Source organism: Megascapheus bottae, unplaced genomic scaffold (genome assembly GCF_031878675.1).
Source record: "Megascapheus bottae isolate mThoBot1 unplaced genomic scaffold, mThoBot2.hap1 HAP1_SCAFFOLD_37, whole genome shotgun sequence".
Taxonomy (NCBI): domain Eukaryota; kingdom Metazoa; phylum Chordata; class Mammalia; order Rodentia; family Geomyidae; genus Megascapheus; species Megascapheus bottae.
In genome coordinates, this window is record NW_028327804.1 from 5,706,000 (window position 1) to 5,731,858 (window position 25,859).

The window sequence follows — 25,859 nt, forward strand, 5'->3', positions numbered from 1 at the left end:
TCATAGAAACTGTTAACAGCCAAAAAATTCACCACTAACCAGATGGTTTGCTGATGCCTTTGAATGTTAATATATTCAGATAATTCCTCCCTCAATGACATTCCTGCCAGGGCTGGGTTTGAACCTCCATCCTCAGGTCTCAGCCTCCTGCATAGCTAGGATTACAGATAGGAGCCACCAGCTCCCAGCCTGTTCATGTTTTGAAACAGTCAATACTTTTCCTTCTTATGGTTTTGGGTACCTCATATTCAGACATAAAACAAAAGCCGGTGGTTGAGGCTCACACATGTAATTCCAGATAATCAGGATCTGAAGATTGAGGTTCCTAGCCAGCTGGGGGAGAAAAGTCTGATTTCAACACTATGTAATGAGCAAAACATGCCAGAATTGAAGATGTGGCTCAAGTGGTAGAATTATAGCCCTGACTTCAAAAGCTAAGGAGCAGTGCCCAATTCCTAAATTCAAGTCTCAACACATACTTGTGTGTGCACGTACACACTCACACACAAATGCACACTTACACACGCACGGAGAGAAAAGTTACATGTTCAGTAGTACAAAATTAATGCTTTCTTTTGTTGTTTCATATCACCCTGGGTCAGTGAGACACATTGTGAATAAAAGATTGAGGCACATTCCTACCAGAACCTCCTCATCCACCCCTCATCCAGCTGCCAGACTGGTATCTTCCAGGCAGGCTGCTAGTATTTGTCCACTTTCTTTTGGAAAACCCAGGAATCCCATCCCTAGCTGGAGACTTGGCAGATGCCTGTACTTCAACAGCCAGCCACCCATGCTCCTAAATCTCAGGGCACAGAGGTTCATTGGGCACTATTCCTGGGTTGGTTTATCATTATTGAAAAAGATCAATCTATGCCTATAGCTCTCCTCATCTCAGGATCTGAAATAGTAATGGCAACTGTAAGGATACACAGGAAACAATTTCTCCTCTTAAATAAAAATCACTAGCTCTAAGCTACCCAGGACTACACTAACAGTGAGAGGCTGTCTCAAAAGAGCAAAACGAGCCAGAGGCAGAGAACACATGCCTAGAACTCTGGAACTTTAGATACCCAGACAATAAGAACAAATGTTTTTCTACACTGCTTACATTCATACGGTTTCTCTGGAGTGTATATTTTCATGGCTTTGAAGATGATAGGGAAGAACAAATGCTTTCTCACACTGTTTACATTCATAGGGTTTCATTCCAGTATGAATTTGTTCATGTTTTTGAAGTAGACAGGAGAAAGCAAACGTTTTCCCACACTACGCACGTGTGCAGCGTTTCTCTGCAGTGTGAATTCTTTCATGTACTTCAAGGGATCTAGAGGAAGAGTAGGTTTACCCACATGGTTTACATCCACAGGGTTTGGGTTTGCTTCTAGCATGAGACTTTTCATGTTTTCGAAGGTCACTAGAAAAAGCAAATGTTTTTCCACATTGCTTGCATCCATGAGGTTTCCCTCCAGAGTGAATTCTTTCATGTCTTTCAAGGTAATAAGGAAGAATGAATGTTTTCCCGCACTGCAGACATCTATAGGACTTCTCTTCAGTGTGAAATCTTTCATGTCTTCGAAGGTCACTGGAAAAAGCAAATGTTTTTCCACATTGCTTACACTCATAGAGTTTCTCTCCAGTGTGAATTCTTTCATGTGCTTTAAGGTAATGAGAGGAAGGGAAGGTTTTCCCACATTGCTTGCATCCATAGGTTTTCTTTCCAGTATGACCTCTTTCATGTCTTCCGAGGGTGCTGCTAGAAATAAATGCTTTCCCACATTGCCTACATTCATAGGGTTTCTCTCCAGTGTGAGTTCTTTCATGTGCTTTAAGATAACTAGAGAAAAGAAAGGTTTTCCCACATTGCTTGCATCCATAGGGTTTCTTTCCAGTATGACCTCTTTCATGTCTTCCAAGGGTGCTGCTAGAAACAAATGCTTTTCCACATTGCCTACATTCATAGGGTTTCTCTCCAGTGTGAATTCTTTCATGTGCTTTAAGATAACTAGAGAAACTAAAGGTTTTCCCACATTGCTCACATTTATAGGGATTCTCCATGGGAGGAGTTCTTTTGTGCTCCTGGAGGGTAGTGGAGTTAGGGAAGGGTCTTCTACAATGCAGACATTCACAGCAGGGTTCAACTTCAGTGTCAATTTCTTCATGTCTGTGAAAAACACAAGAGTGGCTACAGGAGTTTTCACATTGCATAGCTGCAAATGGATTTTCCTCATGGTGCATTCTATGGCCAGTTTGATCCTGATGGGATTTCCTGCAGGCTCTCCCACATTCTTTATGAGTGGTGGGGATTTTCTCCCATTCCTGATTCACAAAGGCTGTCTGTCCTGTGTGAGCTCTGAAAGGCATACCCATGGGGGAAGGAGTAAGGATGATTTCTCCAAACACATGGGTATTAAAGGGTGCTACACCAGGTAGAGTCTTCTTATTCAAAATGCTTTCCGCATCCTATTGGAAGGCTTCTTCACACTGACTGACCTGTTCATGTTCAGACACTCTCTCTACAAATTGAGTGCTGTGAAACACACACACACACACACACACACACACACACACACACACACACACACAGAAACTGAGAACTGCTTGCAAACTAGGAAACCATTAGAAAGTTTCTCCTGAGCTTTCATGGTGTTCTCCAAACGCTCCCAATATTGGCATATTTTTTTAGATTTCCTGAATTTTCCAGTTTTGGAGCTCCATTTGTATACACTTTACAAGGAAAATTTTCTAAGATAAAATCAATTTCTACCTGTGTGCATTTGTATAGCAGCTTGGTTTAAAAATTTCCTGCCACTCTGCATAGTATTATCTCTGGTTAGTGCAATTACCTTACTTCCTCCCTGGGATTTTTGCAATTAACTTCAGTCTTTTCTTTTTCTTTCTTCTTTTCTATAGAGGCCAGATTTCTAATGATTTCCCCCATCACATCTCGGTAGAGCTTCCTTTGAGAAAGACTTAGTAAAGCCCATTCTTCGAGGGTAAAATTGATGGCCACATCCTCAAAGTTCACAGTCTCCACTTCCCGCTCCCCGCACACCCCGCTGTCCTCGCGGAGATCCACAGGCACTGCACCCCACACACCCGCGGGCGGCTCTGAAACCAGCCCAGGCCATGACGTCTGCGGGAGTCTAACCTGGAGAAAGGTCAGCAGCGGGGCCGAGGCCCAGGGTGGAGGGTGCTGGCGTCCAGGGAAGAGCCCGAGAGGCCACGCTCAGGATCGCAGCTCAGCTTCCAGACCCCAGAGCCAAGGCTGTGACCTCCTGGGCCACAGGGCAGCAGAGAAGGACCTCTCATATATATAACCAACACATTGTATGATTTTTTTTCTTTTTTGATGCCAGTTTGGGGGCTTCAACTGAGGGCCTGCATTCTGTCTCTGAGCTTTTGTGCTCTAGGATAGTGCTCTAACCATTTGAGTCATGGCCTCCACTTCCAGTTTTTTTGGTTGGTTGTTAATTGAAGATAAAAGTCTCACAGACCTTCTTACCTAGGCTACCTTCAAATCATGTTCCTCAGATCTCAACCTCTTGATTAGAGTTACGGATGTGAGCCATCAGGACCTGCCTATATGCATTTTATAAGCTTTACCTTGCCTCAGTTATTTCAATGCATGTAGGGTATTTATTTATTTATTTATTTATTCTGTGAATGGATATATTTATTTTAATATATTTTTATTGTAATTAATAGAAGGGTTACATTATATTCACCAGATAGAAGATGCATTACTTCACAAACATTGATACCCTTTCTCATGTCTTGGTCCCCAGTTCCCTCCCCCCACCCCCAACCCTCATCTTGTTTTACCCCCTTCCCTATCCTATTTCAAATAACCAAATATGCATATATATAATATATCAGACAATCAGGTGAAATACTGTAACAGTATGAGTTAACCAAGAGACAGAAAAAGAGATGAGAGAGAACATAGTACATTAAGGACAACAATCACTCATTATATGGCTTTTGTTTCTATATCCTGGAGGTTCTTTCATTTAGCATCATCTTATATGGCCTTATGTATCTAGGTTTTACTCTATTGTAAATCTCTGTTAGGTGAGCCCAAGGTTACTACTGATGCTGACAAATGAGACAAACCATTGAGCCTGTGTTCCTTTGGGTCTGGCTTACTTCACTTAATATGATTTTTTCAAAGTCTTTCCATTTCTTTACAAATGGGGCAATGTCGCTCTTTCTGACAGCAGCATAGGATACCGTTGTGTATAAATACCACATCTTGTTGATCCACTCATCAACTGAGGGGCATCTGGACTGGTTCCATATCTTTGCTATGGTAAATAGTGCTGCAATGAATATTGTTGTGCTAGTGAATTTAGTATGTCCTTGTTTCTAGACAAGTGGGTAAATGCTGAGTAGTGGAATTTCTGGTTCATAGGGGAGCTCTATGTTTAATCTTTTGAAGAATGCCATACTGCTTTCCATAGTGGTTGAAGGAGTTTGCACTCCCACCAACAGTATAGTAGTGATCCCTCCTGGCCACATCCCCTCCAGCATCTGTTGTTATTAGATTTCTTGATCCTGGCCATTCTAACTGGAGTGAGGTAGAATCTTAGAGTTGTTTTGATTTGCATTTCTTTTATGGCCAGAGATGTTGAGCATTTCTTCATGTGTCTGTACGCCATGTAGGGTATTTATCTAGACATTTTCCTTATCTTTATAAAACATCTAGAAGATTGGGTCTAATGCAGAGATTAGGTATTTTGTTTTAACTTTTGATTTGGCCCAAATCTTGACTATTTAACTTATATTTAGAAGCCAAATATAATGTTTTACATCATTGCCTTTTTCAAATTAAAAAATAAAGAAAACAAAAACCTTCTGTGCTGGAGATGTGCTAGAGATTGAACCTAGGGCCTTTCATAAGTGAGTACATGCTGTACCTTGGAGATACATTTCTATCCTTATATTATTTTCTTTCTGATATGTAAGTCTGGCTGCTAATGCTGAATGTAGCAATTCAACTGGAATTTGCAAGTTCATCCTGGAATTCAGAGGGGAATGGAGACCCCTGGCTGAAGTTTTTCTCCTTTTCTTTTTCTTTTTTTCCATAATTCTTTCATTCTTTCCATTCTTCCATTATCATAAGGATAATGATCCTACCTCCCCATCGCCAAAGAACATTCGCAATACAGAAGAAAAGCACTTCTTAGAACATGAAATGAAAATGAAGTGGGGATACCAATTCACAGGTTTCTCCCAGGTATAAGAACACATTCCACAGAAATTACAGCCAACTAGGAATTAACACCTAACAGTAGGAAAAGTTTAGTGACTCAGCCACGTGGGAATTTTTTAGCTACTTATTTCTTTTCTAAGGCACTGATTTTTTATAGTTTACAAGTGCCAGGCAAATTGCTAGTACCATTAATTTCTAACACCAAGGAATTTAGGTATTAATGAAATGAGAATTCTGTAAGTCAAAAATGCCTTGTTTGAGCCACCAGGCCCCAGGGGCTCATGCCTATCATCCTAGCCACTTGGGGGGCTTAGTCCTGGAGGGTTACAATTTGAAGCCAATCCAGGCAGGAAAATCCACGAAACTCTCTCTGCAATAATAATAATGATGATGATGATGATGATGATGATGATGATGATGAGCCAGATTGGAGACAAATGTCGATTGGGAAGGCCATGTACAAGGTGAACTAGAAGTGGAGCTGTGGTTCAAGTGGTAGAGCTCCTGCCTTAAGTGAGAAAACTAAGTGATAGCCCTGAGTTCAAGCACGCGCACGCATGCACACGCACACACACACACACACTCATGCACACACACACATGCACACACACACACACACACACACATACAAACACACACACACACACTGAGCTAAGAACAATAAGTTCCAGCCATGAAACCAGAAAAAAAGTGGGGGAGGGGAAGAAAAATTTGTGACAAATATCTTTTAAAATTTATGCCAGCTAGAAAAAGTCTGAAATTCTAACATAAAGTTTCAAGGTGAGGAAAATGAAGATTAAGAACTAACCAAGGGCTGGGAGTTTGGCCTAGTGGTAGAGTGCTTGCCTAGCATGCACAAAGACCCAGGTTTGATTTGTTGGTACCACATACATAGAAAAAGCTGTAAGTGGTACTGCAGCTCAAGTGGTAATGTGCTAGCCTTGAGAAAGCCCAAGGACAGTGCTCAGGCCCTGAGTTCAAGCCTCAGGACTGGCAAAAACAAAAGAAAAGAAAAGAAAGAATGTAACCAAGCCCAATTCTGGTAGCTCACATCTAATCCAACCTACTTAGAAGGCTGAGATCTGAAGATTGTGATTCATAGCTAACCCAGGCAGGAAAGTTCAGGAGACCCATATGTCCAGTTGATCACCAAAAAGCTGGAACTGGAGCTGTGGCTCAAGTGGTAGAATGCTAACCTTAAGCCAATAGCTAAGGGAGAGGGCACAGGTCCTGAATATTGGTACCAGCCCCAATATTGGTATATATGTATGCATACACACACACATGCACACACATACCACACACACAATGTTATAGCTGGGTGCTGCTGCTTATGCCTGAGTTCTTAACTATTCAGGAAGCTGAGATTTGTCTGAGGATCCCAGTTCAAAGCTAATTGGGGAAAGAAATGTTTATTTTTATGCAGCAAAAAGCCAGAAGTGGAGTTTTGGCTCAAGAAGTAGAGTACCAGCCTTGAGTGAAAAAGCAAAGGAGAGCACTTAGGCCTGGAGTTTAAGCCCTAGTCCCATCTCAAAAGAAAAGAAAAGAAAAAAACCTTTTCTGGCAGCAATACATATAAATGGTTTTTTACAAGTATGGTAATATAGTCAGGTATAGGTAAAGGGGAAGTTTTTGTCTCTGAAATTCTAAGGAAAACAACAACATCAATAATAACAAAAAATCCCCCAAATCCCCAAATGAATACCAGGAAACAGAAGACAGTTGGGGGAGAAGAAGCAATAATAAGTGATAGGAAAACGAGCAGAGGCAGGCAGGGAAGCGTTCCATGGGAATAAAGGCAAACTTTGACCAGGAACCCAAAGGCCAGTGGGGGAGGGAGGTGGGGGTGATGTCATGAGGACCACAATAGGGGAAGATAGTTTTGGCTGCAGCCTCTGAATAGACTTTGAAGAAAAAAATTAGAAAGAGGGGAAAACGAAACGGGAAAAGGAAGTCTGCAGAGAACAGCAGCAGGCCATTTGGAATGGGTGGGGAGCTTCCTGTAACAGCTTGATGCTGGGAACATCTGGTCACCTCTTAGAATAAGGAAACCTTAGAAACCTCAGCTCTTCCAAGTAACCTGGCTAGACAGCCTGGAGATTTCACTTCTGAGCAATCTTTGCTGGCAAATAGGAACAGCCAAGGAGAAAACAAAGCTAAGATTTTAGAAAGCAAAACATTTTCTTATATGGAGAACACCTTCCAACCATTTTTCCTTGTCAGTATTAATGTTTGTAAATACATGTTTTACATTTAGAATATTGCTGTCATATTAAGATGATACATCTGTTTTAATTGTTGGAAAAGGTATTCAAGTCACTTAGAAAGCAATTGTTTTCCAAGCGAATTATTTTCCATACATATTTTCCTGTTGTCTTGTTTCCTGCAACTCAATTGTGCCCTCTAGTGTTTCTCAGTATTGAATGAAAGCTATATTTGAGTTTTTATTTATTTATTTTTGCCAGTCCTGGGGCTTGAACTTGGCCTCAGTGCTGTCCTTGTGCTTTCTCAAGGCTAGAGCTCTACCACTTGAGCCATAGCACCATTTACAGCTTTTCTCTGTGTATATGGTACCCAGGAATTGAACCCGGGTCTTCGTGCATGCTAGGCAAGCACTCTACCACTAAGTCAAACTCCTGGCCACGTTTGAGTTTTAAGTAGTGTTATACTTAGAACTGAATTCTTGAAGTAAGGTAGGAAGCTGATAATGATTCCCTCATTATCATTTGTCACTCATTGTATTGGTCAGTATAAGTGTGGTTATGTTCTTGTAACAAACTGAACTTCCAGAACTCAGGGGCTTAGGAAAACTTTAGGCTGGGAGCCTAGTTTAAGTGGTAGAGTACTTGCCTACTAAACATGACATCCTGAATTCAAGACCCAGTACTGCAAAAATAAACTAGTAAATTGGCTGAAGTCAATGTTTCTTTTTCACAGAAAAAATTCAGTGAGGCTTACTCCATAAGTAGCCTTTCCAGGCTTCCAGTATTCACTGATACCTAAGCATTTCTAACCTACCAAGGCCACAATGAAGTATAAGAAGAGATGGTTCTTAACATGCCATAGCCTGAAGTTGACCTTTTTCTCTTTCCCTCTATTGGTGACAGGGTCCTGTAATGTTTAGGCTGGTCTTGAACTTTTGGGCTCAAATGATTCATCCAATTAGGACTATAGTCCTGTGCCACCACATGTAGATTATAGTAGTGTGTGTGTGTGTGTGTGTGTGTGTGTGTGTGTGTGTGTGTGTGTGGTGTGTGTACCCCAGTCCTGGGGCTTGAAACTCAGTGCCCTAGGAACAAAAAAAGCTCAAGGACAGTGCTCTCTCACTTGAGCCACATTTCTACTTCTAGTTCTTTAGTGGCTAATTGGAGACAAAATGTCTCATAAGCCAGGTACTAGATGGCTCAGGCCTGTAATCCTGCTACTCAGGAGGTTGAGATCTGAGGATCATGGTTCAGAGCCAACCTGAGCACAAAAGTCTGTGAGACTCCTATCACCAATTAATCACCAGAAAACTGGAAGTGACACTGTTGCTCAGGTGGTAGAGCGCTAGCCTTAAACTCAGGGATAGCCCAGGCCCAGAGTTCAAGCCCCATAGACCTTACTGCTTATGCTAGTTTTGAATTGTGATCCTCAGATCTCAGCCTCTTGAGTAACTAGGATTATAGGGAGGCATGAGCCACCAGCACTCAGTTTATGGTAGTTTTTGTTTTGTTTTGTTTTGTTGGTAAAAGTCTGAAAGAATGATGAAAACATTTAATTTTCTCACCCAGGTCAAGAAAAAAAAGACAAATATTACCCCAAATATAGACTCATTTACTCAGTCAGTACACAATTTTTTTTCCAGTCCTAGGGCTTGAACGCAGGGCCTGAACACTGTCTTTGGGCTTTCTCAAGGCTAGCACTTTACCACTTGAGCCATAGCACCACTTCTGGCTTTTTCTGTGTATGTGGTACCAAGGAATCGAACCCAGGGCTTCATACATCTAGGCAAGCACTCTACCACTAGACCACTAGAAAATTAAGTTGGATCCTTCTTTGTCACCCTGCACTAGAATTAACTCCAAATGGATCAAAGACCTGGAGGTAAAAGCTGACACACTGAAAACTTTACAGGAAGGAATAGGAGATACACTAGGCCTCCTTTGAACAGGTCGAAACTTTCTTAATAAGGACCAAGAATCACAACAAATCAGAGAAAGGCTGGATAAGTGGGACTGCATTAAACTGCAGAGCTTTTGTATGGCAAAGGACATAGCTAGTAAACTAATTAGAAAGCCTACAAAGTGGGAGAAGATCTTCACCAACCAAACAACGGACAAAGGCCTCATATCTAAAATATATCAACAACTCAAAAAATTGAATCCCTCCAAAGTAACAACCATCCCATTAAAAAATGGGCCAAAGACTTAATGAGAGTCTTCTCTGAAGAAGAAACAAAAATGGCCTATAGACACATGAAGAAATGCTCAACATCTCTGGTCATAAAAGAAATGCAAATCAAAACAACTCTAAGATTCCACCTCACTCCAGTTAGAATGGCCAGGATCAGGAAAACGAATAATAACAGATGCTGGAGGGGATGTGGCCAGGAGGGATCACTACTACACTGTTGGTGGGAGTGCAAACTCGTTCAACCACTATGGAAAACAGTGTGGCAGTGCCTCAAAAGGCTAAACATAGAACTCCCCTATGACCCAGCAATTCCACTACTTGGCATTTACCTAACCATCCAGAAACAAGGGCATATTAAATCCACTAGCACAACAATGTTCATTGCAGCACTATTCACCATAGCAAAGATATGGAACCAACCCAGATGTCCCTCAGTTGATGAGTGGATCAACAAGTTGTGGTATTTGTACACAATGGAATTCTATGCTGCTGTCAGAAAGAATGACATTGCCCCATTTGTTAGGAAATGGAAAGACTTAGAAAAATTCATATTAAGTAAAGTAAGCCAGACTCAAAGGAACTTAGGCTCAATGGTTTCCCTCATTCATCATAATCAGTAGAAACCTTGGGCTCTACTAGCAGAGATCTGCAATAGAGCAAAATCTTGATACATAAGGCCATATAGTATGAAGCTAATTGAAAGGACCTCCAGGATATTGAAACAAAAGCCATATAATGAATGATTGTTGTCCTTAATGTACTATGTTGTCTCTCATCTCCTTTGCTGTCCCTTGGTTATCTCATATTGTTATGGTATCTCACTTTGTTATCTGATATATTGAATTTATTTGTATTTGGTTATTTGAAATTTGATAGGGAAGGGGGGAAAACCAAGATTGGTGGGGGGTGTGGGGGGGAGGGAAATGGATACCAAGACTTGTGAAAGGCTATCAATGTATGTGAATTAATGCACCTTCTATCTGGCAAATATCATGTAACCCTTTTACTAATTACAATAAAAATGCAAAAAAAGAGAAATTCCCCTATATGAAGTGTTTCTCCTCTACATATGATCTGAAGTATTATTATTATTACTCTTTTGCCAGTCCTGGGACTTAAACTCAGGGAAGCCTGGATGCTATCCCTGAGCTTTAGGCTCAAGGTTGGCATTCTATTATTCGAGCCATTTCCAGCTTTAATGTTGGTTAGAGATAATAGTGTTATGGACTTTCATTCCCAGGCTGGATTTCAATGGTTATTTTCTGATCTCAGCCTTATGAGTAGCCAGGATGACAGGCATGAGCCACTGGCACCCAGCTTGAATTCCTTCTGCGTTAAAAATATATATATATGTATATATATATATATGTATGTATATAATGCAGCTGGAAGTTTGATCTAGTGGTAGAATGGTTGCCTAGCATGCACAGAGACCAATGTTTGATTCCTCAGTATCACATACATAGAAAAAAGCCAGAAGTGGTGCTATGGCTCAAGTGGCCCAAGGACAGTGCTCAGGCCCTGAGTTCAAGGCCCAGAACTGGCAAAAAATACATTACAGCCCTGAGTTCAAGGCCCAGAACTGGCAAAAATACATTACAACTATGTTGAAAGCAAAATATACAACTTATGGATGGGAATGGGAAGGAAAAACTGTAAGAGACAGGGTGACTCTGCCCAGGAAGAAATGTACTCTTTACCGGGCTTATATAGCTGTATATGACCTTACAGGTACATTTTATTTATAAGGTCACCTTCTTGGTTGATATGACTATTCAACTGGAGATGAGAGGCAAGAATTTGAACAGCTTTTAAGAAGCATGAAAATTAGTAAACACACTTTCAAATCTCTTGAAGCATAACCAGGTAAATCAATGCAGAACATTTGCAAAGGATACAAAAATGCTGGCAGAATTGTGATCAATATGCCTATTCAGAAGGCTAGGCAATATGACTCAATATCTTTTGGATCCATCTGGTGGTATACTTACATGAATCACATAATGTACCGGGCAGTTTATTTTCAAAATCCGTTGGTACAATTATGCCTCTTTAGAAAGTAGAGGGGGGAGGGTCAGTTCTAACCAGCTGATGAACAGAAAAAGACAATTTCAGCTGGGCACTGGTGGCTCAAGCCTAATCTAGCTACCCAGGAGGCTGAGATCTGAGTATCACCATTCAAAGCTAGCCTGGACAAGAAAGCCCCAGAAATAGAGCTGTGGCTCAAGTGGGAGAGGGCTAGCTTTGAGCAAAAAGCTTAGGGATAGCTCCCAAGATCCTAAATTTAAACCACACACACACACACACACACACACACACACAACAATTACATATTTGAATCCATATACACACATATGTTGTATACATAGTGAGTAGATAATAGGTAGATATTGCAAATGTATTTTAAACATATTCTCTAACCATGTACAGAAAATCTAGGGTAACATGAAGGAAAATATGGTTTTTTAAAAAACTCACCTCTAATGTAAATTGTAAACATAAATGATTATATAAAATCATGTTATCCCAAAGTTTTATCAAAGCAAGATGATAAAGGAGGAAAAGTATACTTGTTCATGCCACTACTTATTTATAAAGACCAAACAATTGAACAAAGTAGAGAAATGTTTCATTTTTTGTAATTCGAGTTATAGTTATCACAATTTAAAGTCAAATTCAGATTGTACACATCCATTCTTTATCTCAAAAGCAAAATTTTTCATTAAATGAGAAAAAAAGTATACATATACCTGTCATCCCTAGGAAAAGCAAGTACAAAATGTGTCACTTAAAGTCTGCTTCATTATCTTTAACCTAATTTGATTTCCTTTTTTTAATATATTTATTGTAATTAATAGAAGGGTTACATTATATTTACCGGATAGAAGGTGCATTACTTCACATACATTGATACCCTTTCTTTTTTTATTGCTTATTTTTTTATTGTAATTAGTAAAAGGGTTACATGATATTTGCCAGATAGAAGGTGCATTAATTCACATAGATTGATACCCTTTCACATGTCTTGGTACCCGTTTCCCTCCCCCCCCCACGCCCCCCACCCGTCTTGGTTTTCCCCCCTTCCCTATCAAATTTCAAATATCCAAATACAAATAAATTCAATATATCAGATAACAAAGTGAGATACTATACCAATATGAGATAACCAAGGGACAGCAAAGGAGATGAGAGACAACATCTCGTAAGTAACATCCTCTGTGATTTGTATTAATTTCCAACTTTCTAGCCCACTGATTGAACATGTTTCAAGTCACCACTTCATTTCCTGCTGTGTGCACCTGGTGTGGTGTCTCACTTATGCTCATGCCAATCTAACACAAAGCCAAATAAACAGGTTATAGAACATGACCACTAACCAAGGCAATATGAATCAGCACAAGGATTCATTAAAAGAAATATGAACCCAGGAAAACATACATCTAGAATTTTTTTTGTAGGTCTTAGGACTTGAACTTGAGGCCTGGGCACTGTTTCTGAGCTCTTTTGCTCAAGTCTACTACATGGAGCCCCAGTGCCACTTCCGGTTTTCTGGAAGTTCATTGGAAATAAGAGTCTGACAGACTTTTCTGCCTGGGCTGACTTTGAACTGCAATCCTCAGATCTCAACCACCTGAGAAGCTAGGATCCCAGGCTACCAGTACCCCACTTCTGGAATGTCTTAACATGTGTGTTCCAATTACAAGGACAAGATGTCATCCAGGACTTTAATTGCTAGCTTAACTGGTCTGTGCATACACAATGGTCCATCAGCTACTGGCTCTTTTCCATGCTCACTGGGGCATGGCGCTATCTGGCAGGTGTCTGTCAAAGCTCCAATAAACACTACAGGCATCACAGACTCACAGACATCACTTCCTTATCTCTTTCCCGTGATTTCTATATGAAGGCAAACCCCTAAAATTCAGTTTTCAAATAGAGCACAGAAGGTTTTCAAGTTCTGTGTCAACTTTCATGCTTTAGCCTAAAACCAGGAGCATCACCTACAGGTCTATATGGCTTAATTAGAAGACATCATAGATAAGCTAAAGTCATCTACAAACTAGTGTCCTGGAAGAAAAGTGAAATTATGGAATAGCAAACACAGGTGCTCGTTTCAACGTAGATGCTGCTAGCCCATTATGCAACGTGTTTATAGGAAGCAAAGCCATTCCTGGGATCATTCTTTGCATTGCATTTCGAATGGCCTGTGTCCATTGATCCTGGTGGAAAGCAGCTTCTTGGACAATGCAACCACAGGAAGCTAAGCATAAACACCTGTATTTGCCTTCCCCCACTTATCTAATAAATGAGTTTCACCATTCATATCACCCACAGGTTCAAGTATCCTTTACTAAAACTGAAAATCCCCTTAAAATTCAGTGCTCACAAATGTGCCATGTGATTGTGGTAAGACACTATTATTTTCATGATTTATCAACTATTTTGTTGGCTTTTGCTTTTCACTTTCAGTGTTTAGCGGGTTAATTCTAGCTAAGAATTTTGTGGAGTTTTCTTCCCAAGCTTGTTTGAAGTGGTCATCTTCACACCCCAGCTTCTAGAGTTGTGGGGATTATAGGCAGAAACCATGGCCCCTGACTAAGATTCAGGTCAGATAGGAATGTATTTTGTTTCGGATTTGAAAGAGCAAAACTATCGGTATTTCTGCTTTCTTGAAGTAATAGTTTTGACTCTTCACACACCACTTGCCAACTTTGTTTCCTCACATTTATCTCTCAGAGGTACACAGAGCATAAGTGCGTGCCCTTCCTTCTATCCTCCACATCAGACACACAGAAACTTCATCCAGTGTCATGTCACAGAGCAATCTATCATTTTTCACTGCAAAAGTAGAAAAGATCTGAGGATCAAGTTTCTAAGCCAGCCCAGTTAAGAAAGTCCCTGAGACTCTTATCTTCAATTAACCACCAAAAAAAAAGTCAGAAGTGACACTGTGGCTAAGTAGTAGAGCACTAGCCTAGAGCAAAAAAGCTTAGGGAGCTGGGGTGGTGGCTCACGCCTATAATCCTAACTACTCAGGAGGTTGAGATGTAAGGATCATGGTTCAAAGCCAGTCCAGGCACTAAAAAGTCCGTGAGACGCTTATCTCCGATTAACCACCAGAAAACCAGAAGTGGCACTGTGGCTCAAGGAGTAAGGTGGTAGCCTTGAGCTGAAGAGTTCAGGGGCATCGCCCAAGGCCAGAGTTCAAGCCCCATAACCAACAACAACAAAAAAGCTCAGGGACAACGCCCAAACCCTCAAGCTAGCCACAGTTCTGGCACATGAAAACACACACACACACACACACACACACACACACACACACACAATTTTAAAACCACTTGTCAAGAAAAACATGCAAAATAATAATTACTAATAAAGATACATTTCAGACAGGAGAGTGCACTCAACCTAGAGAAAAAAAAGTCAGACTCAGATTTAGTCCTTTGGTTCTTACTTTACTGTGGTTCAAAATGGGTAACTGATAAAAACTGTTTCCGTAGTGATTGACCGAGCATGATTTAAGGCGAGAACACTGAATCACAGTAAACATCTCAAGTCACTCCGTGCCTGAGTTCATGGAAACATGTAGACATCTGCTGCCCTCCACCTCAGCCCAGCCTGTGACCATGTTTCCACAACTGAAGTTGTGTGTTCTGTGATGTTTTACACAACCTGTAATATGTCCCATGTGGTTGGCATTAGTGACCAGGATCAGCCCTTGCCTAGGCTACCACACATACATGCAGTAATGATTCAAGAATAATCCCTTTTCTCCTCATGTTAACAAGCAGGTGGGTGCTGGTGGCTCACCTGCAAGATCTTAGCTACTCAGGACACTGTGACATGAGGGTGATGATTTAAAGCCAGCCCACATCAGAAAGTCTATGAGACTTTTATCTCCAGTTCACAAGACTGAATGTCTGTGTATCATCTTCAGAATGAGAAGTGTCCAGCCTCCTCTAATGCACTGACAGTACAAGATGGGTGCAAGGAGAATGTAGTAAGGTGGGCAAGAGAGTGGCTTGAGTGGGATAAAGCATGGCTCCACTCTGTGCCTTAGGCCAAAGGTCATAAGAAGGAATGGCTGAATCTAACGTTCACAAGGAGTAACCCCAAACCCTCTTTCCTGTCAGATGCCCTTGGGGGCAACACCAGCTTTTCTCAACACACAACTTGAGATGGACTTGAAGAAATATACAGAAATATTGGTGTTTAAGTTTTGAGATGTGTGTGGGCCTGGCACTTCATTCCTCTTTCCATAAAATAAAGGATACTCTCTCATTTCTCAACTATACTATTGTAGGTAATATTGATTCGTTGTGATACAGAGGAAATTCTCTGGTATTCACAGCATTACATTTGATCACAACTATATTGCATATTTCCCCCAGAGGATGAGTCTTTAGACAGGGACTTTCACTGTCTTGGCTCAAAGTCATGATCATAGGAGATGTGGTGAGAAGAAATGACCATTTTCTAATGTCTGGTGAATTGTGTCTTCCATGGTATTGCCATCCCAAATGTTTCTCTTTAGAAAAAAAGCAAACTTCTTATATCACCCCACAGGAAGAGCAGGGTCCAAAATAGGAAGAAGGAAGCAAAAGTCAGCCACAGTTCAGCATGTGTTCTTTTGAATTGATTCACATAGATTGCAAGGGACATTCCTGTCATATAGATCAGAATGAGCAAGAAGAGAAACTTCAACCACAAACTGGACAAAAATTCAGTTGACAAAGGGACAATCTGTGAATTCATCTCTATCCACACGATACACTCTATGCCAAAGAGTTGGTGTGTGTGGCAAATTTTTCTCTCTGTTGTCTTTGAGAATGAACACACACGCACAGACACACAAACAGAAAGCCTGATATGAAAGCAGGCACTGATATCCAGTGAGGACATAAAATTGTCCAATGTCATCAGAGAAGAATTGATTTTCCTTTGGTTTTGGAAGTGGATGATGGATGAACTGAAAAGTCTATTGTCCACATTAGTTGGAAGTATCATTAGTTCAAGCTTTTTAGTAACAGCTGAAAAATCTTGAACTAGAGAGGAAGGTATGAGATGAGGGTAGCAAAGAAAGGTATCTTCTAGAGATGAGACACTGAAAAAGGTAGCAGTTTTGGTTTTCTTTCTTTTCTTTTTCTTTTTTGTTGGTCTTTTGGCTTGAATTCTAGACCTGGGTGATGTCCCTGAGTTCTTCTGCTCAAGGTTACCATCCTATCCCTGGGCGTGGGCAATGTCCCTGAGCTCTTCAGCTCAAGACTACTGCCCTGTCACTGAGCCACAACCGCACTGCCCATTGTTTTTTTCTAGTGATTAAGTGGAGATAAGAGTCTCATGGTCTTTAGTGCCTGGGCTAGCTTTGATCCATGATTCTCAGATCTCAGCCTCCTGATTAGCTGGGATTTTAGGCGGAAGCCACTGTGTCCCACTAGTCCAGAAGATGTAAGCAGCTTTGGTTGTAAAAAGTCATGCAATAATGAACACTGCAGTTAAGTAAACTCTAGTCATTGTTGTAGATACTTACCAATAGTTTCTTAATTTCATCCCCCACCATCCTCTCCAAATGGGTATAAGAGTAGAATTTCTTTATGCTCTGAAAGAGAAATGTAAATAAAATAAACACACACTTGAAGAAAGTGAAACTGTCCTTAGACATTTTGTTTCAAGGAAGTATTCATCTCTTAAAGAAAAATAAATACACGTGGTAAATGAGCACAATGTCTTAGATGTAGGAGGCCAACATGTTTCTGAGCTTTACATCCTATTCAACCATGGACATAGTTATCAAGGGGTGTGGTTTCACTTAATGTTCCACACATCCACATGCAAAGTGGAGGTTCGGGGCCCGGTCCTGGTGCCACGAAGAGGTCGTGGGACTGTTCAGAGGGGAAACCAGTGGGAGGAGGTTAGGTGACTAGGTCGGCGGAGGAGGATGGAGAGGACAGGCAGGAGGGTTGGGGAGGACGGGACAGGGCTCACCTCCTCTCCAGTCTAGTACACATCCTAGCCCAGGAGGACCCGCGTGGACGGATCCAGAGGGAGGAAGGGGAGTCCAGGGCGGTGAGGACCCATGCTGTCAGCCATGGAGACACTGGACCTGTGGAGTCGTTATTTCTGGGTCCTCAGCGGAAGGGGCGGGGAGATCTGGGAGGAGCAGAGTGGACTTCCGGGGTGGGTCCTCCAGGGTCCAGGCCAATCAGTTCTCTACCAAATTTTGTTTGTATTGGCTACCATCTCTAAGGGGGAGACCAAGATGCTGTTGTCATCTGTGTTTTGTGGAATAAGGAAGTGGTTTTTATATAAATTGCTATAAGGAACAGGAGGGATGATGACATTGCTTTCATTCCGGATCCAGCTAATTCTGTCCATCCAGTTGTATTGCTGTTTCTTCTGGGTGAAGAGATTGCAAATGGGTCACTCTTTGGAGGGAACATTTTCTCATCATTTTCTTTATTCTTCTATCCTTACCAAAGGTGTGTGTGTGTGTGTGTGTGTGTGTGTGTGTGTGTGTGTGTGTGTCTATGAGTATACCACTGAAAGGATACATATAGATACCTTATATCTGTCTTAGAGTTCCATTTCTGTTTGACACTTCTACCTAGAGTCACCTTCATCTGCCTTGTGGCAAGAAGTGATGCAGACATCACAGACACATGCCCACGGTAGTACTTCTTGCTCTGCTGGTTCTGCCACTTGGATAGGAGAAAAGGCCTTGAATCTTTATGCTCAAGCCTGCTAATCCAACACATTGGCCATGAATCAAATTTCCTACTTCTCGCTGATTAATTGAAGATGAGACTCTCATAGGCTTTCCTGCCTAGGTTGACTTTGAAACATGTTCTTCAGAGGTCAGCTTCCTGAGCAGTTAGGATTGTGTGAGCCATTGGCATCTGGCAAAGGACAATGTGTGTGATTCCTGTGGCATGTCCTGTCTCAGGACATGGATGTGAGTAGCTTTTCTATCTCCTTTTGTCAGAACATGAACGAACGAAATTTATTCTCTGTCAAGACAGAATGTGCAGGTACCTCATCTCTACATGTGAGCAGTAAAAAGGCTGATAGCAGCTCTCAGGGTTCACAAGCTCCCATGAGCACTGTGGCAGAGACCTGTGTGCCAGAGGTAGAGGCTGCAGAAGAAGGAAGATTTGCATCAGATGTGAGTCCTTTGCTGGAGGAAGAGGCAGCTCGCCTCCTTGCTGGAGAGGCAGCCTGTCTCCGCCCAGCAGGGGAAGAGCCTGAGCCATCTGTTCAAGAACCTGTGCCACCCATTGAGGATGAAGCCCCAGGTTCATCTGTACCCCTGGAAATGGATGGCGAAGGTCTCGGGAAGGTTGTTTATCCACTAGCTGGCAAAGATCAAGACCATGACCTGTCAATCTCTGAGGACACCATTTCTCCACTGCTCTGTGCTTTGGAGCTAGAGCCAGCTGAACCCCTGGCTAGAGAGGCAGACATGGCACCTGAGAGAGACCCAGCTCCCTGGAAGTCCCTGGCAGTGGGGGATTTTCAGGTGTCCTCCAGGGTGTCATCTCGGATTTCCTTCTTGAAGTTAAATGAGGACATGAGCACAGCACATTTGCTAGAGTGGCTGCCTGACCTGAAGGCCGAACAGTTCTCACTCATGGCTGTGGTGAGTGGCTTGGCAGCCCTGGGTATGCAGTCTTTCCCTCTCCCCTCTACTACACAAACCCACCATTTCCCTGTGCAGAGGACATTTCTACTGCAAAACCCAGGACCAAGCTCTAGCCTTGAGAAAGCCCAAGGACAGTGGTCAGGCCCTGAATTCAAGGGCCAGGACCGGCAAGAAAAAAAAGAGACAGAGACAGACTCACAGATGGTAAGAGGAGTCACACTCTTGTAAGACACATGTATACCTGGAACACAAATGGTAATGAGCCACAGTGGTGTTGCTGTCTTGTCTTTGCAATGAGGTGCAGAATCTGTCCAGTTTTTGAGGAGTTGATCAGCACTGATTACTAATTACAAGTTCCATGCAGGATGTGTTCTGAATTCCTTCCTACCTCTGTGACCATTCCCACTATGCTGGCAGCATGGGGTTTTCCTTCTCACAGCAGGGGGTTTTCCTCTTACAAAGAGGCAGAACAGAGGAGACTGGGGAGAAATTAAAGGCCAAAGGCAGGACTTGCAGTCTACTTGGGGCACATGGTCTTAGAGGACCCTGGAACTCACTGCAAGAAGCCTGAGTTAGGCCTTGCTTTTTGTGATCCTGAGGGTCCATGTTTGTAGGACAATCTTAGGAGAGCTGGTTTGCACATTGCAAAGCCTGTTTTGTCTGAGATGCTGATAAGGCAGCAGTGAGGTCAGAAGGGGATTAGCTTGTGCCTCCTTCACACTGACCTGGCAGGACCTGAAGTCCAAAATTGTCCTCTGAGAAATTAGTTTTCCGCAGTTCTTTCCCATGCAGGAGTCAGAGATTGGAGGCATTCGGGGTCCTAACCCACAATTGATCTCTAAGTGCATGGGAATGGTAGTTGTCTCAGCCCCAGTTTGGACAGCTAAAGAGCTTTGTGTCCCTCTTCCACCAGAGCTGAGGATTCCTGATGATGCCAACGTTTTCTATGCCTTGAAGACTATGGACGTCCACCATGTGGTGCTGCTTAAGTACACCTTCCCCCGGAGGACACCTGCCAAACAGAGATCTAGCTTCAGCCTCTTCCACAGGAAGAGGAGGGGAAGCAAGGCTTAAGGAGAGCTCCACGTGCGCATGTCTCCCTGGATCCTACTGACCATGATGACTTGAGTGGCCCTGGCCACCCTGCACCTTCTTTTACTCCAGCCCAGGATACCCACACTCCACCTACAAAACCACCCTGCTGTGCCCAGGCTACTTGCATTAGCCAAACTCCCCTCCCCTCCTTGGACTCCCTGATTGCCTAGGGCACCCTGTGCCATCACAGGACAACTGTACCCACCACACTATCACCTGACATTTTGGACTCTACTACAGGTCACCACCACTTGTGCACTTGGCTCTTCCACTCCCAAAATCGTAGTTTTGTTCTTCAAAGATTCACCAAAGGACAATTCCCGACCCTCAGCCTTTCTAATCTTTGCGAGGCTACACCAAAATCCAAGCCGCTGCCATGAGGCTTGATTGAGACTCACCAAGTGATGGAAACCACACACTGCAGAGCTGTGGTATTGAGGGAAATGCCTCAGAACTCATTCTTACATACACATGCAGATTCAGTGACCCATTATTCGCGTCAAGGTCATGCAAACACCACTTCACAGAGCAGTACCACAGACATTGGAGACCACTGAAGATTGGAATTTCAGGAAGCATGGGCCCTTGCTCTGTATATGATTTATTTACAATGAATATTTGTGTACATGCCAGAAAGTAAAACACTAATGGGACTGGAGGGGTTTTTTAGAAAGATAAGTTAGATTTGAATGTTCACATTTAATTAAAGTTCTTGTTCTTCTCTGCTCTGGTCCTTGTGCTTTTCTTCTTTTATCTCTATGTTACAGAGACAGTCTTCCATCTGACAGGATGTCTATGAGGGCTGCCACCCTCAGTACTCGAGTGAAGGGAAGGGCCTGCCCCCCACCCCCTCCACTAAGCAAGAGGTCAACTCTGTTTCACGAAAGTGGGGGCTACCTTAACATGGTTCGCAATAAGTGGGACTGGAGTTTGGAGATGATCTCATACATGGTGGAATATACTCTGAAAACTGAATGTCTTTGAAAAGAATATTTGTAAGGCAAACTAGCACACTGGGAAGTTGCATGGCTGAGTGTTTACAAGGAAAACAGGCATTATCCTTGAGAGTGTTCTCTTGTCTTTCCCTTTCTCTCCCTCAGCATTATCTCTCCATCGTATGGTTTTGTATGGCTTTAATTGGAAGTTGATGATGAGAAAAGTTGGTGGACATTAAGAAAGAGTTCACAGAAGGTTAAATAAAGAAAGATAAACTATTCAAGGAGCTGTAATCTAATAGCTCCGCGTATCTCTATTACTCCCCACATAATTGCAAGTGACTTTGATCTTCATAAATATTTGTCATTGCAGACCACTTCCTAAAAGAAAACAAAAGTATTCAAGGTTGTCCCCACTGTTGGCATTCTAAAATAGATCAAATGGAAAATTGTCTTTCACTTTTATGTTTGACCTAAGATCATAAATGATCTTTAAGAGTAAGTCACGAGTACCAACTTTTCTGCTTCATGGAGTCAAAGAATTTCCATTTCTTGGAAGGCTAATCTTAATATTAGCTCCTTCTGCAGAAAGTATTAAAATAGATCAATTTCAAACTGTATCCTCAAGTACAACAGAGTGAAGTCTATGAAATAGAAGGTAATTGAACCAAACACCAATTTAGGAAGCTCTTTCCACATTATCCTGTGGCCTGTTGATTTCTCTTCTTTGTGCTAATCCTGGGGTTAGAACTCAGGACCTGGGAGATGTCTGTGAGCTTTTTGGCTCAAGGTTACTATTCTCCCTCTTGAGCCATAGCTTCACTTCTGGCTATTTTTGCTGGTTAATTGGAAATGAGAGTCTCATGAAGTTTCTTTCCTGGGCTAGCTTCAAACTGCTATCCTTATATCTCAACCTCTCAAGTAATTAGAATTGCCACTGCCCCCAGCCTAGCTGGTTGGATTGATTCTGGATGAAGACTAGAGGAAAAATAAATCATGAAAGGATGTGAGGGCAACCTCAGTGTGACCTGTCACTGCCTTGATCACCCGGGCTGATTTGGCACATTTGGCTGGATAGGTATGTATCCCCTTCCTCCTTATCACTCCAGGTGCTTCAGGTACATCCACAAATAAAGTACCTCATGGTAGGTCTGCTAGAGTGTTTCCAAAGACAATTAGAGCACCAGGGCTTCAGCTAATCCATGGACTGATCACTTCTTTAATTTTTCCAATATGATGGCATTACTGTGAGGCCACGGTATATGTGAGAAGAGCCTTGCTGAGGGATTGCGTCACCAGACATCAATTTCTCCTGAGGCTGAGATCTGAGGATCATGGTTCAAACCCAACCCACATGAGAAAGTCCATAAGACTCTTATCTCCAATTAACCACCAGAAAACTGGAGTTGGAACTGTGGTTCAAAGTGATAGAGCACAAGCCTTGAGCAAAAGAGCTCAGGACAGTGCCCAGACCCTGAGTTCAAGCCCCAAACGAGACCCAAAACACACACAGAGATGCACACAAACACACGCACGCGCACGCACGCGCGCCCGCGCACACACACACACACACACACACACACACACACACACACACACACAGGAAAACTTGCTTCTAGGGTAGGTTGAGGAAGGCTCTACCTGTAAGGTCGAGGTCTAAACTGTATACCACATGCAGCTGAAGGAGCATGGACTCTGCCCACAGGAAGGGCTCACTGACCTGTCCTTAATGATTCAAAGCCTCCCTGAATCCCCCCAATCGAATTCCTTGTATACTTGTACTGCATTTGGAAGGGACTGGGTGTCCTATAAGCTCAGTAATTGTCTTAACTGTGCTCTGTTCATCTGGAAAGGTGAGATGAGAAAGACAGATGCAACACTTCTGTTCTAATCATTAAAGCTACCCAGTGATATTTTGTCCTTCAAAACAGATCTTCCTCTACCAGATCACTGAAGAGACTTTCCACCTCATTAGATTGTTATCTTCAGTTGAGAAGAAATACTGTGGTGTGTGGATGTAGAAACTGCAGATGGGCTAACCAGGAAGCATGAAGCAGATGGGGCTAAGATCCAGCAGAGGCTCCTTGTTCTCTACAAGCTGGGTTGTGATCCATTGTGACAGGAACTCAGGCCCAGGTGCTGGTATCCCTAGGTAATAGTGCTGGCATTACTTGAGGTGGCGGGGGCCATCTGTCTGTGGATGATTTGGGTGGCATATTTGGACAAGTAGCAAAGTGGGAGCTTGGATGATGAGAAATAGATTGTTGGTGAAATGAAGCTTTCATTTAGGAACCCAAAACATTACTTTCTTAAACCTTGAGCCACATACTCTGCTTGAACTGTATGCCTTTTCTGGTTGATTTTTACTGAGGCTTGTGTTACTGAAAAGTGAACTTAGTCACATGGCCTACTGTACTAGAAACCTGAAAATCTGCAGCTGACTTGAATTCTAACTTTTTTCTATCATTTAGAAGACTTTTTCTTTTACGTTTTCTTTTTTTTTTTGCCAGGCCTGGGCTTGAACTGAGATCTGAGGATTGCAGTTTGAAATTAGTCTCTGCAAGCAAGTAAATGAGACTTTTTTTAAGTTTTTGTGCTAGTCCAGGGGCTTGAACTCATGGCCTACTCTCTGTGTCTGAGCTTCTTTTGCTCAAGGCTAACACTCTAGCATTTGAACCACAGCACCACTTCTGGCTTCTTTTGAATATTGTATTGGAGAGAAGAGTGGCATAGACTTTTCTGCCCTAAGTGGCTTTGAACTGTGAGCCTCAGATCTCAGCATCCTGAGTAGCTAGAATGACAGGCCATGAGCCAGTAGCACCTGGCAGTCCATGAAACGCTTATCTGCAATTAAACACCAAAAAGCCAGAAGTGGAGCCAGATATGGCTCAAAGTGTGGCTAGTTCTAAAGCATTAGCCTTGAGAAGAAAATTAAAAGCTCAAGGCAGCACCTAGATCTTGAGGTCAACCCCAGGACCAAGACAGACAGACAGACACACACACACACACACACACACACACACACACACACACACACACAAATTGCTTCCTCTACATTAAAATTGCAGTTCTTTAGATTCCTATGTTATAAGGCCCAGTTGCAGTCTCCCTGCCTTTTTCTTTTACTATAACAGCCTCCAGTGTCTATTTGATGTTTATGTGAAACCCGTGGCTATAAATTAGACAGCTTAGAACAACAGAACCAACATAAATTCATCTCAAGAGAATGAAGATATTTATAACAAAATTTAAATACATATCAGACTGCTTAACCAATTTGCCATCTATTACTTTGGGTTTGCTCTGAAAAACACCAGCTCCTACTCAGTATTTAACTCAGGCAGATGGACTCTGAACAAAGGTTTATCCAATTTCCCTGAAACAGATGCAAATCATCATTCATATCAGTTTTCCTTGATACAAAATGTGACAAGCTTCTGCCTTCATTTCTCTTGGTTGTAGGGCAGGCCTGGGCAATGTCCTTGGGCTTTCTCAAGGCTACAGCTCTACCACTTGAGCCACAGCACCACTTCCTGCTTTTTTCTATGTGTGAGGTACTAAGGAATCGAACCCTGGTCTTCGTGCATGCTTAGGCAAGCAATCTACCAGTAGGCTAAACTCCTAGGCCTGCCTTCAGTTTTATCCATGGAGAAATAGATTCAGATGAAAGAACTGGACTAAAGTAGGTCCTTCCAAGAATCACTAATGGGAGGTAAATGAAGGAAATCAGAGAGAGAGAGAGAGAGAGAGAGAGAGAGAGAGAGAGAGAGAGAGAGAGAAATGCTCTTCCTCCAGGGACCAGTGCTAGAAGGTTCTGGGATATATCTCAGAGTTGATCCATTAGAGGAGTAAGGAAGCTGGGATATTTTATGCACTAGCTCATATTCATTATTGTTTAAGGGCTGTCCTGGAGCTTTAGTGCCTAAGGGACTTCCAGATTGCCCCGTACATAGGCTGAGCATGCTACTATAGGTAAAAAAAAAAAGGTCCATGGGCAAAAAGTGACAGTAATTTGCAGAAAGAAGCCACCTGTGCAGTAATTTGCAGAAAGAAGCCACCTGTGCATAGGGAAATGACAAATGATGAAGACATATGGAAGGATGGCAACCGTGTTGGTTCACAAATAACTCAATTAGAGCATTCCTGTAAGAGGGTGCAAGAGCAGTGACTCTCCATGCAAGGGTCATGTGTGGAGTGAGGCACTAGTTACTCAGTTAAGTTAAAATCAGCTGAATTGAGGCATTATAATGACTGTATTGCTAGCTAACTGGGAGGTGGACTTTGGGAGAATGGTAGCTTGCAGCTATTCTGAGTATGGAGGTTTATGACACCTCTTCTTTAATACATAGCTGACTTTGGAGACTTCTGCCTATCATCTTAGCACAGGAGGCTAAGATGGAGAGGTTTGTGATTCCAGGATACTCTAGGCACAAAAATTCCCTAAACTCAACAGAAAGGTCAGGTAGGACACTGGCCTGAGATTCTTATCCCAGTTACAATGGAAAAACTAAAACAGGTAGGCATGGTCTGACCCAAATTTAAAAAAAAATGACTAGTGAAACAAATGCCTGAGGAA

General features: G+C 42.3%; 1 protein-coding gene across 1 annotated transcript; it reads right to left on the bottom strand.

Annotated features, from left to right (window-relative positions):
• Positions 1-1,417: 1,417 nt before the first annotated feature.
• LOC150039193 (uncharacterized) lies at positions 1,418-17,989 on the bottom strand. Its single transcript, XM_090327981.1, is given in 5 exon segments — positions 1,418-1,471; positions 1,474-2,164; positions 2,847-3,196; positions 17,145-17,213; positions 17,852-17,989. Coding segments are annotated over 5 exon segments (1,302 nt in total).
• Between the last annotated feature and the right edge of the window lie 7,870 nt (positions 17,990-25,859).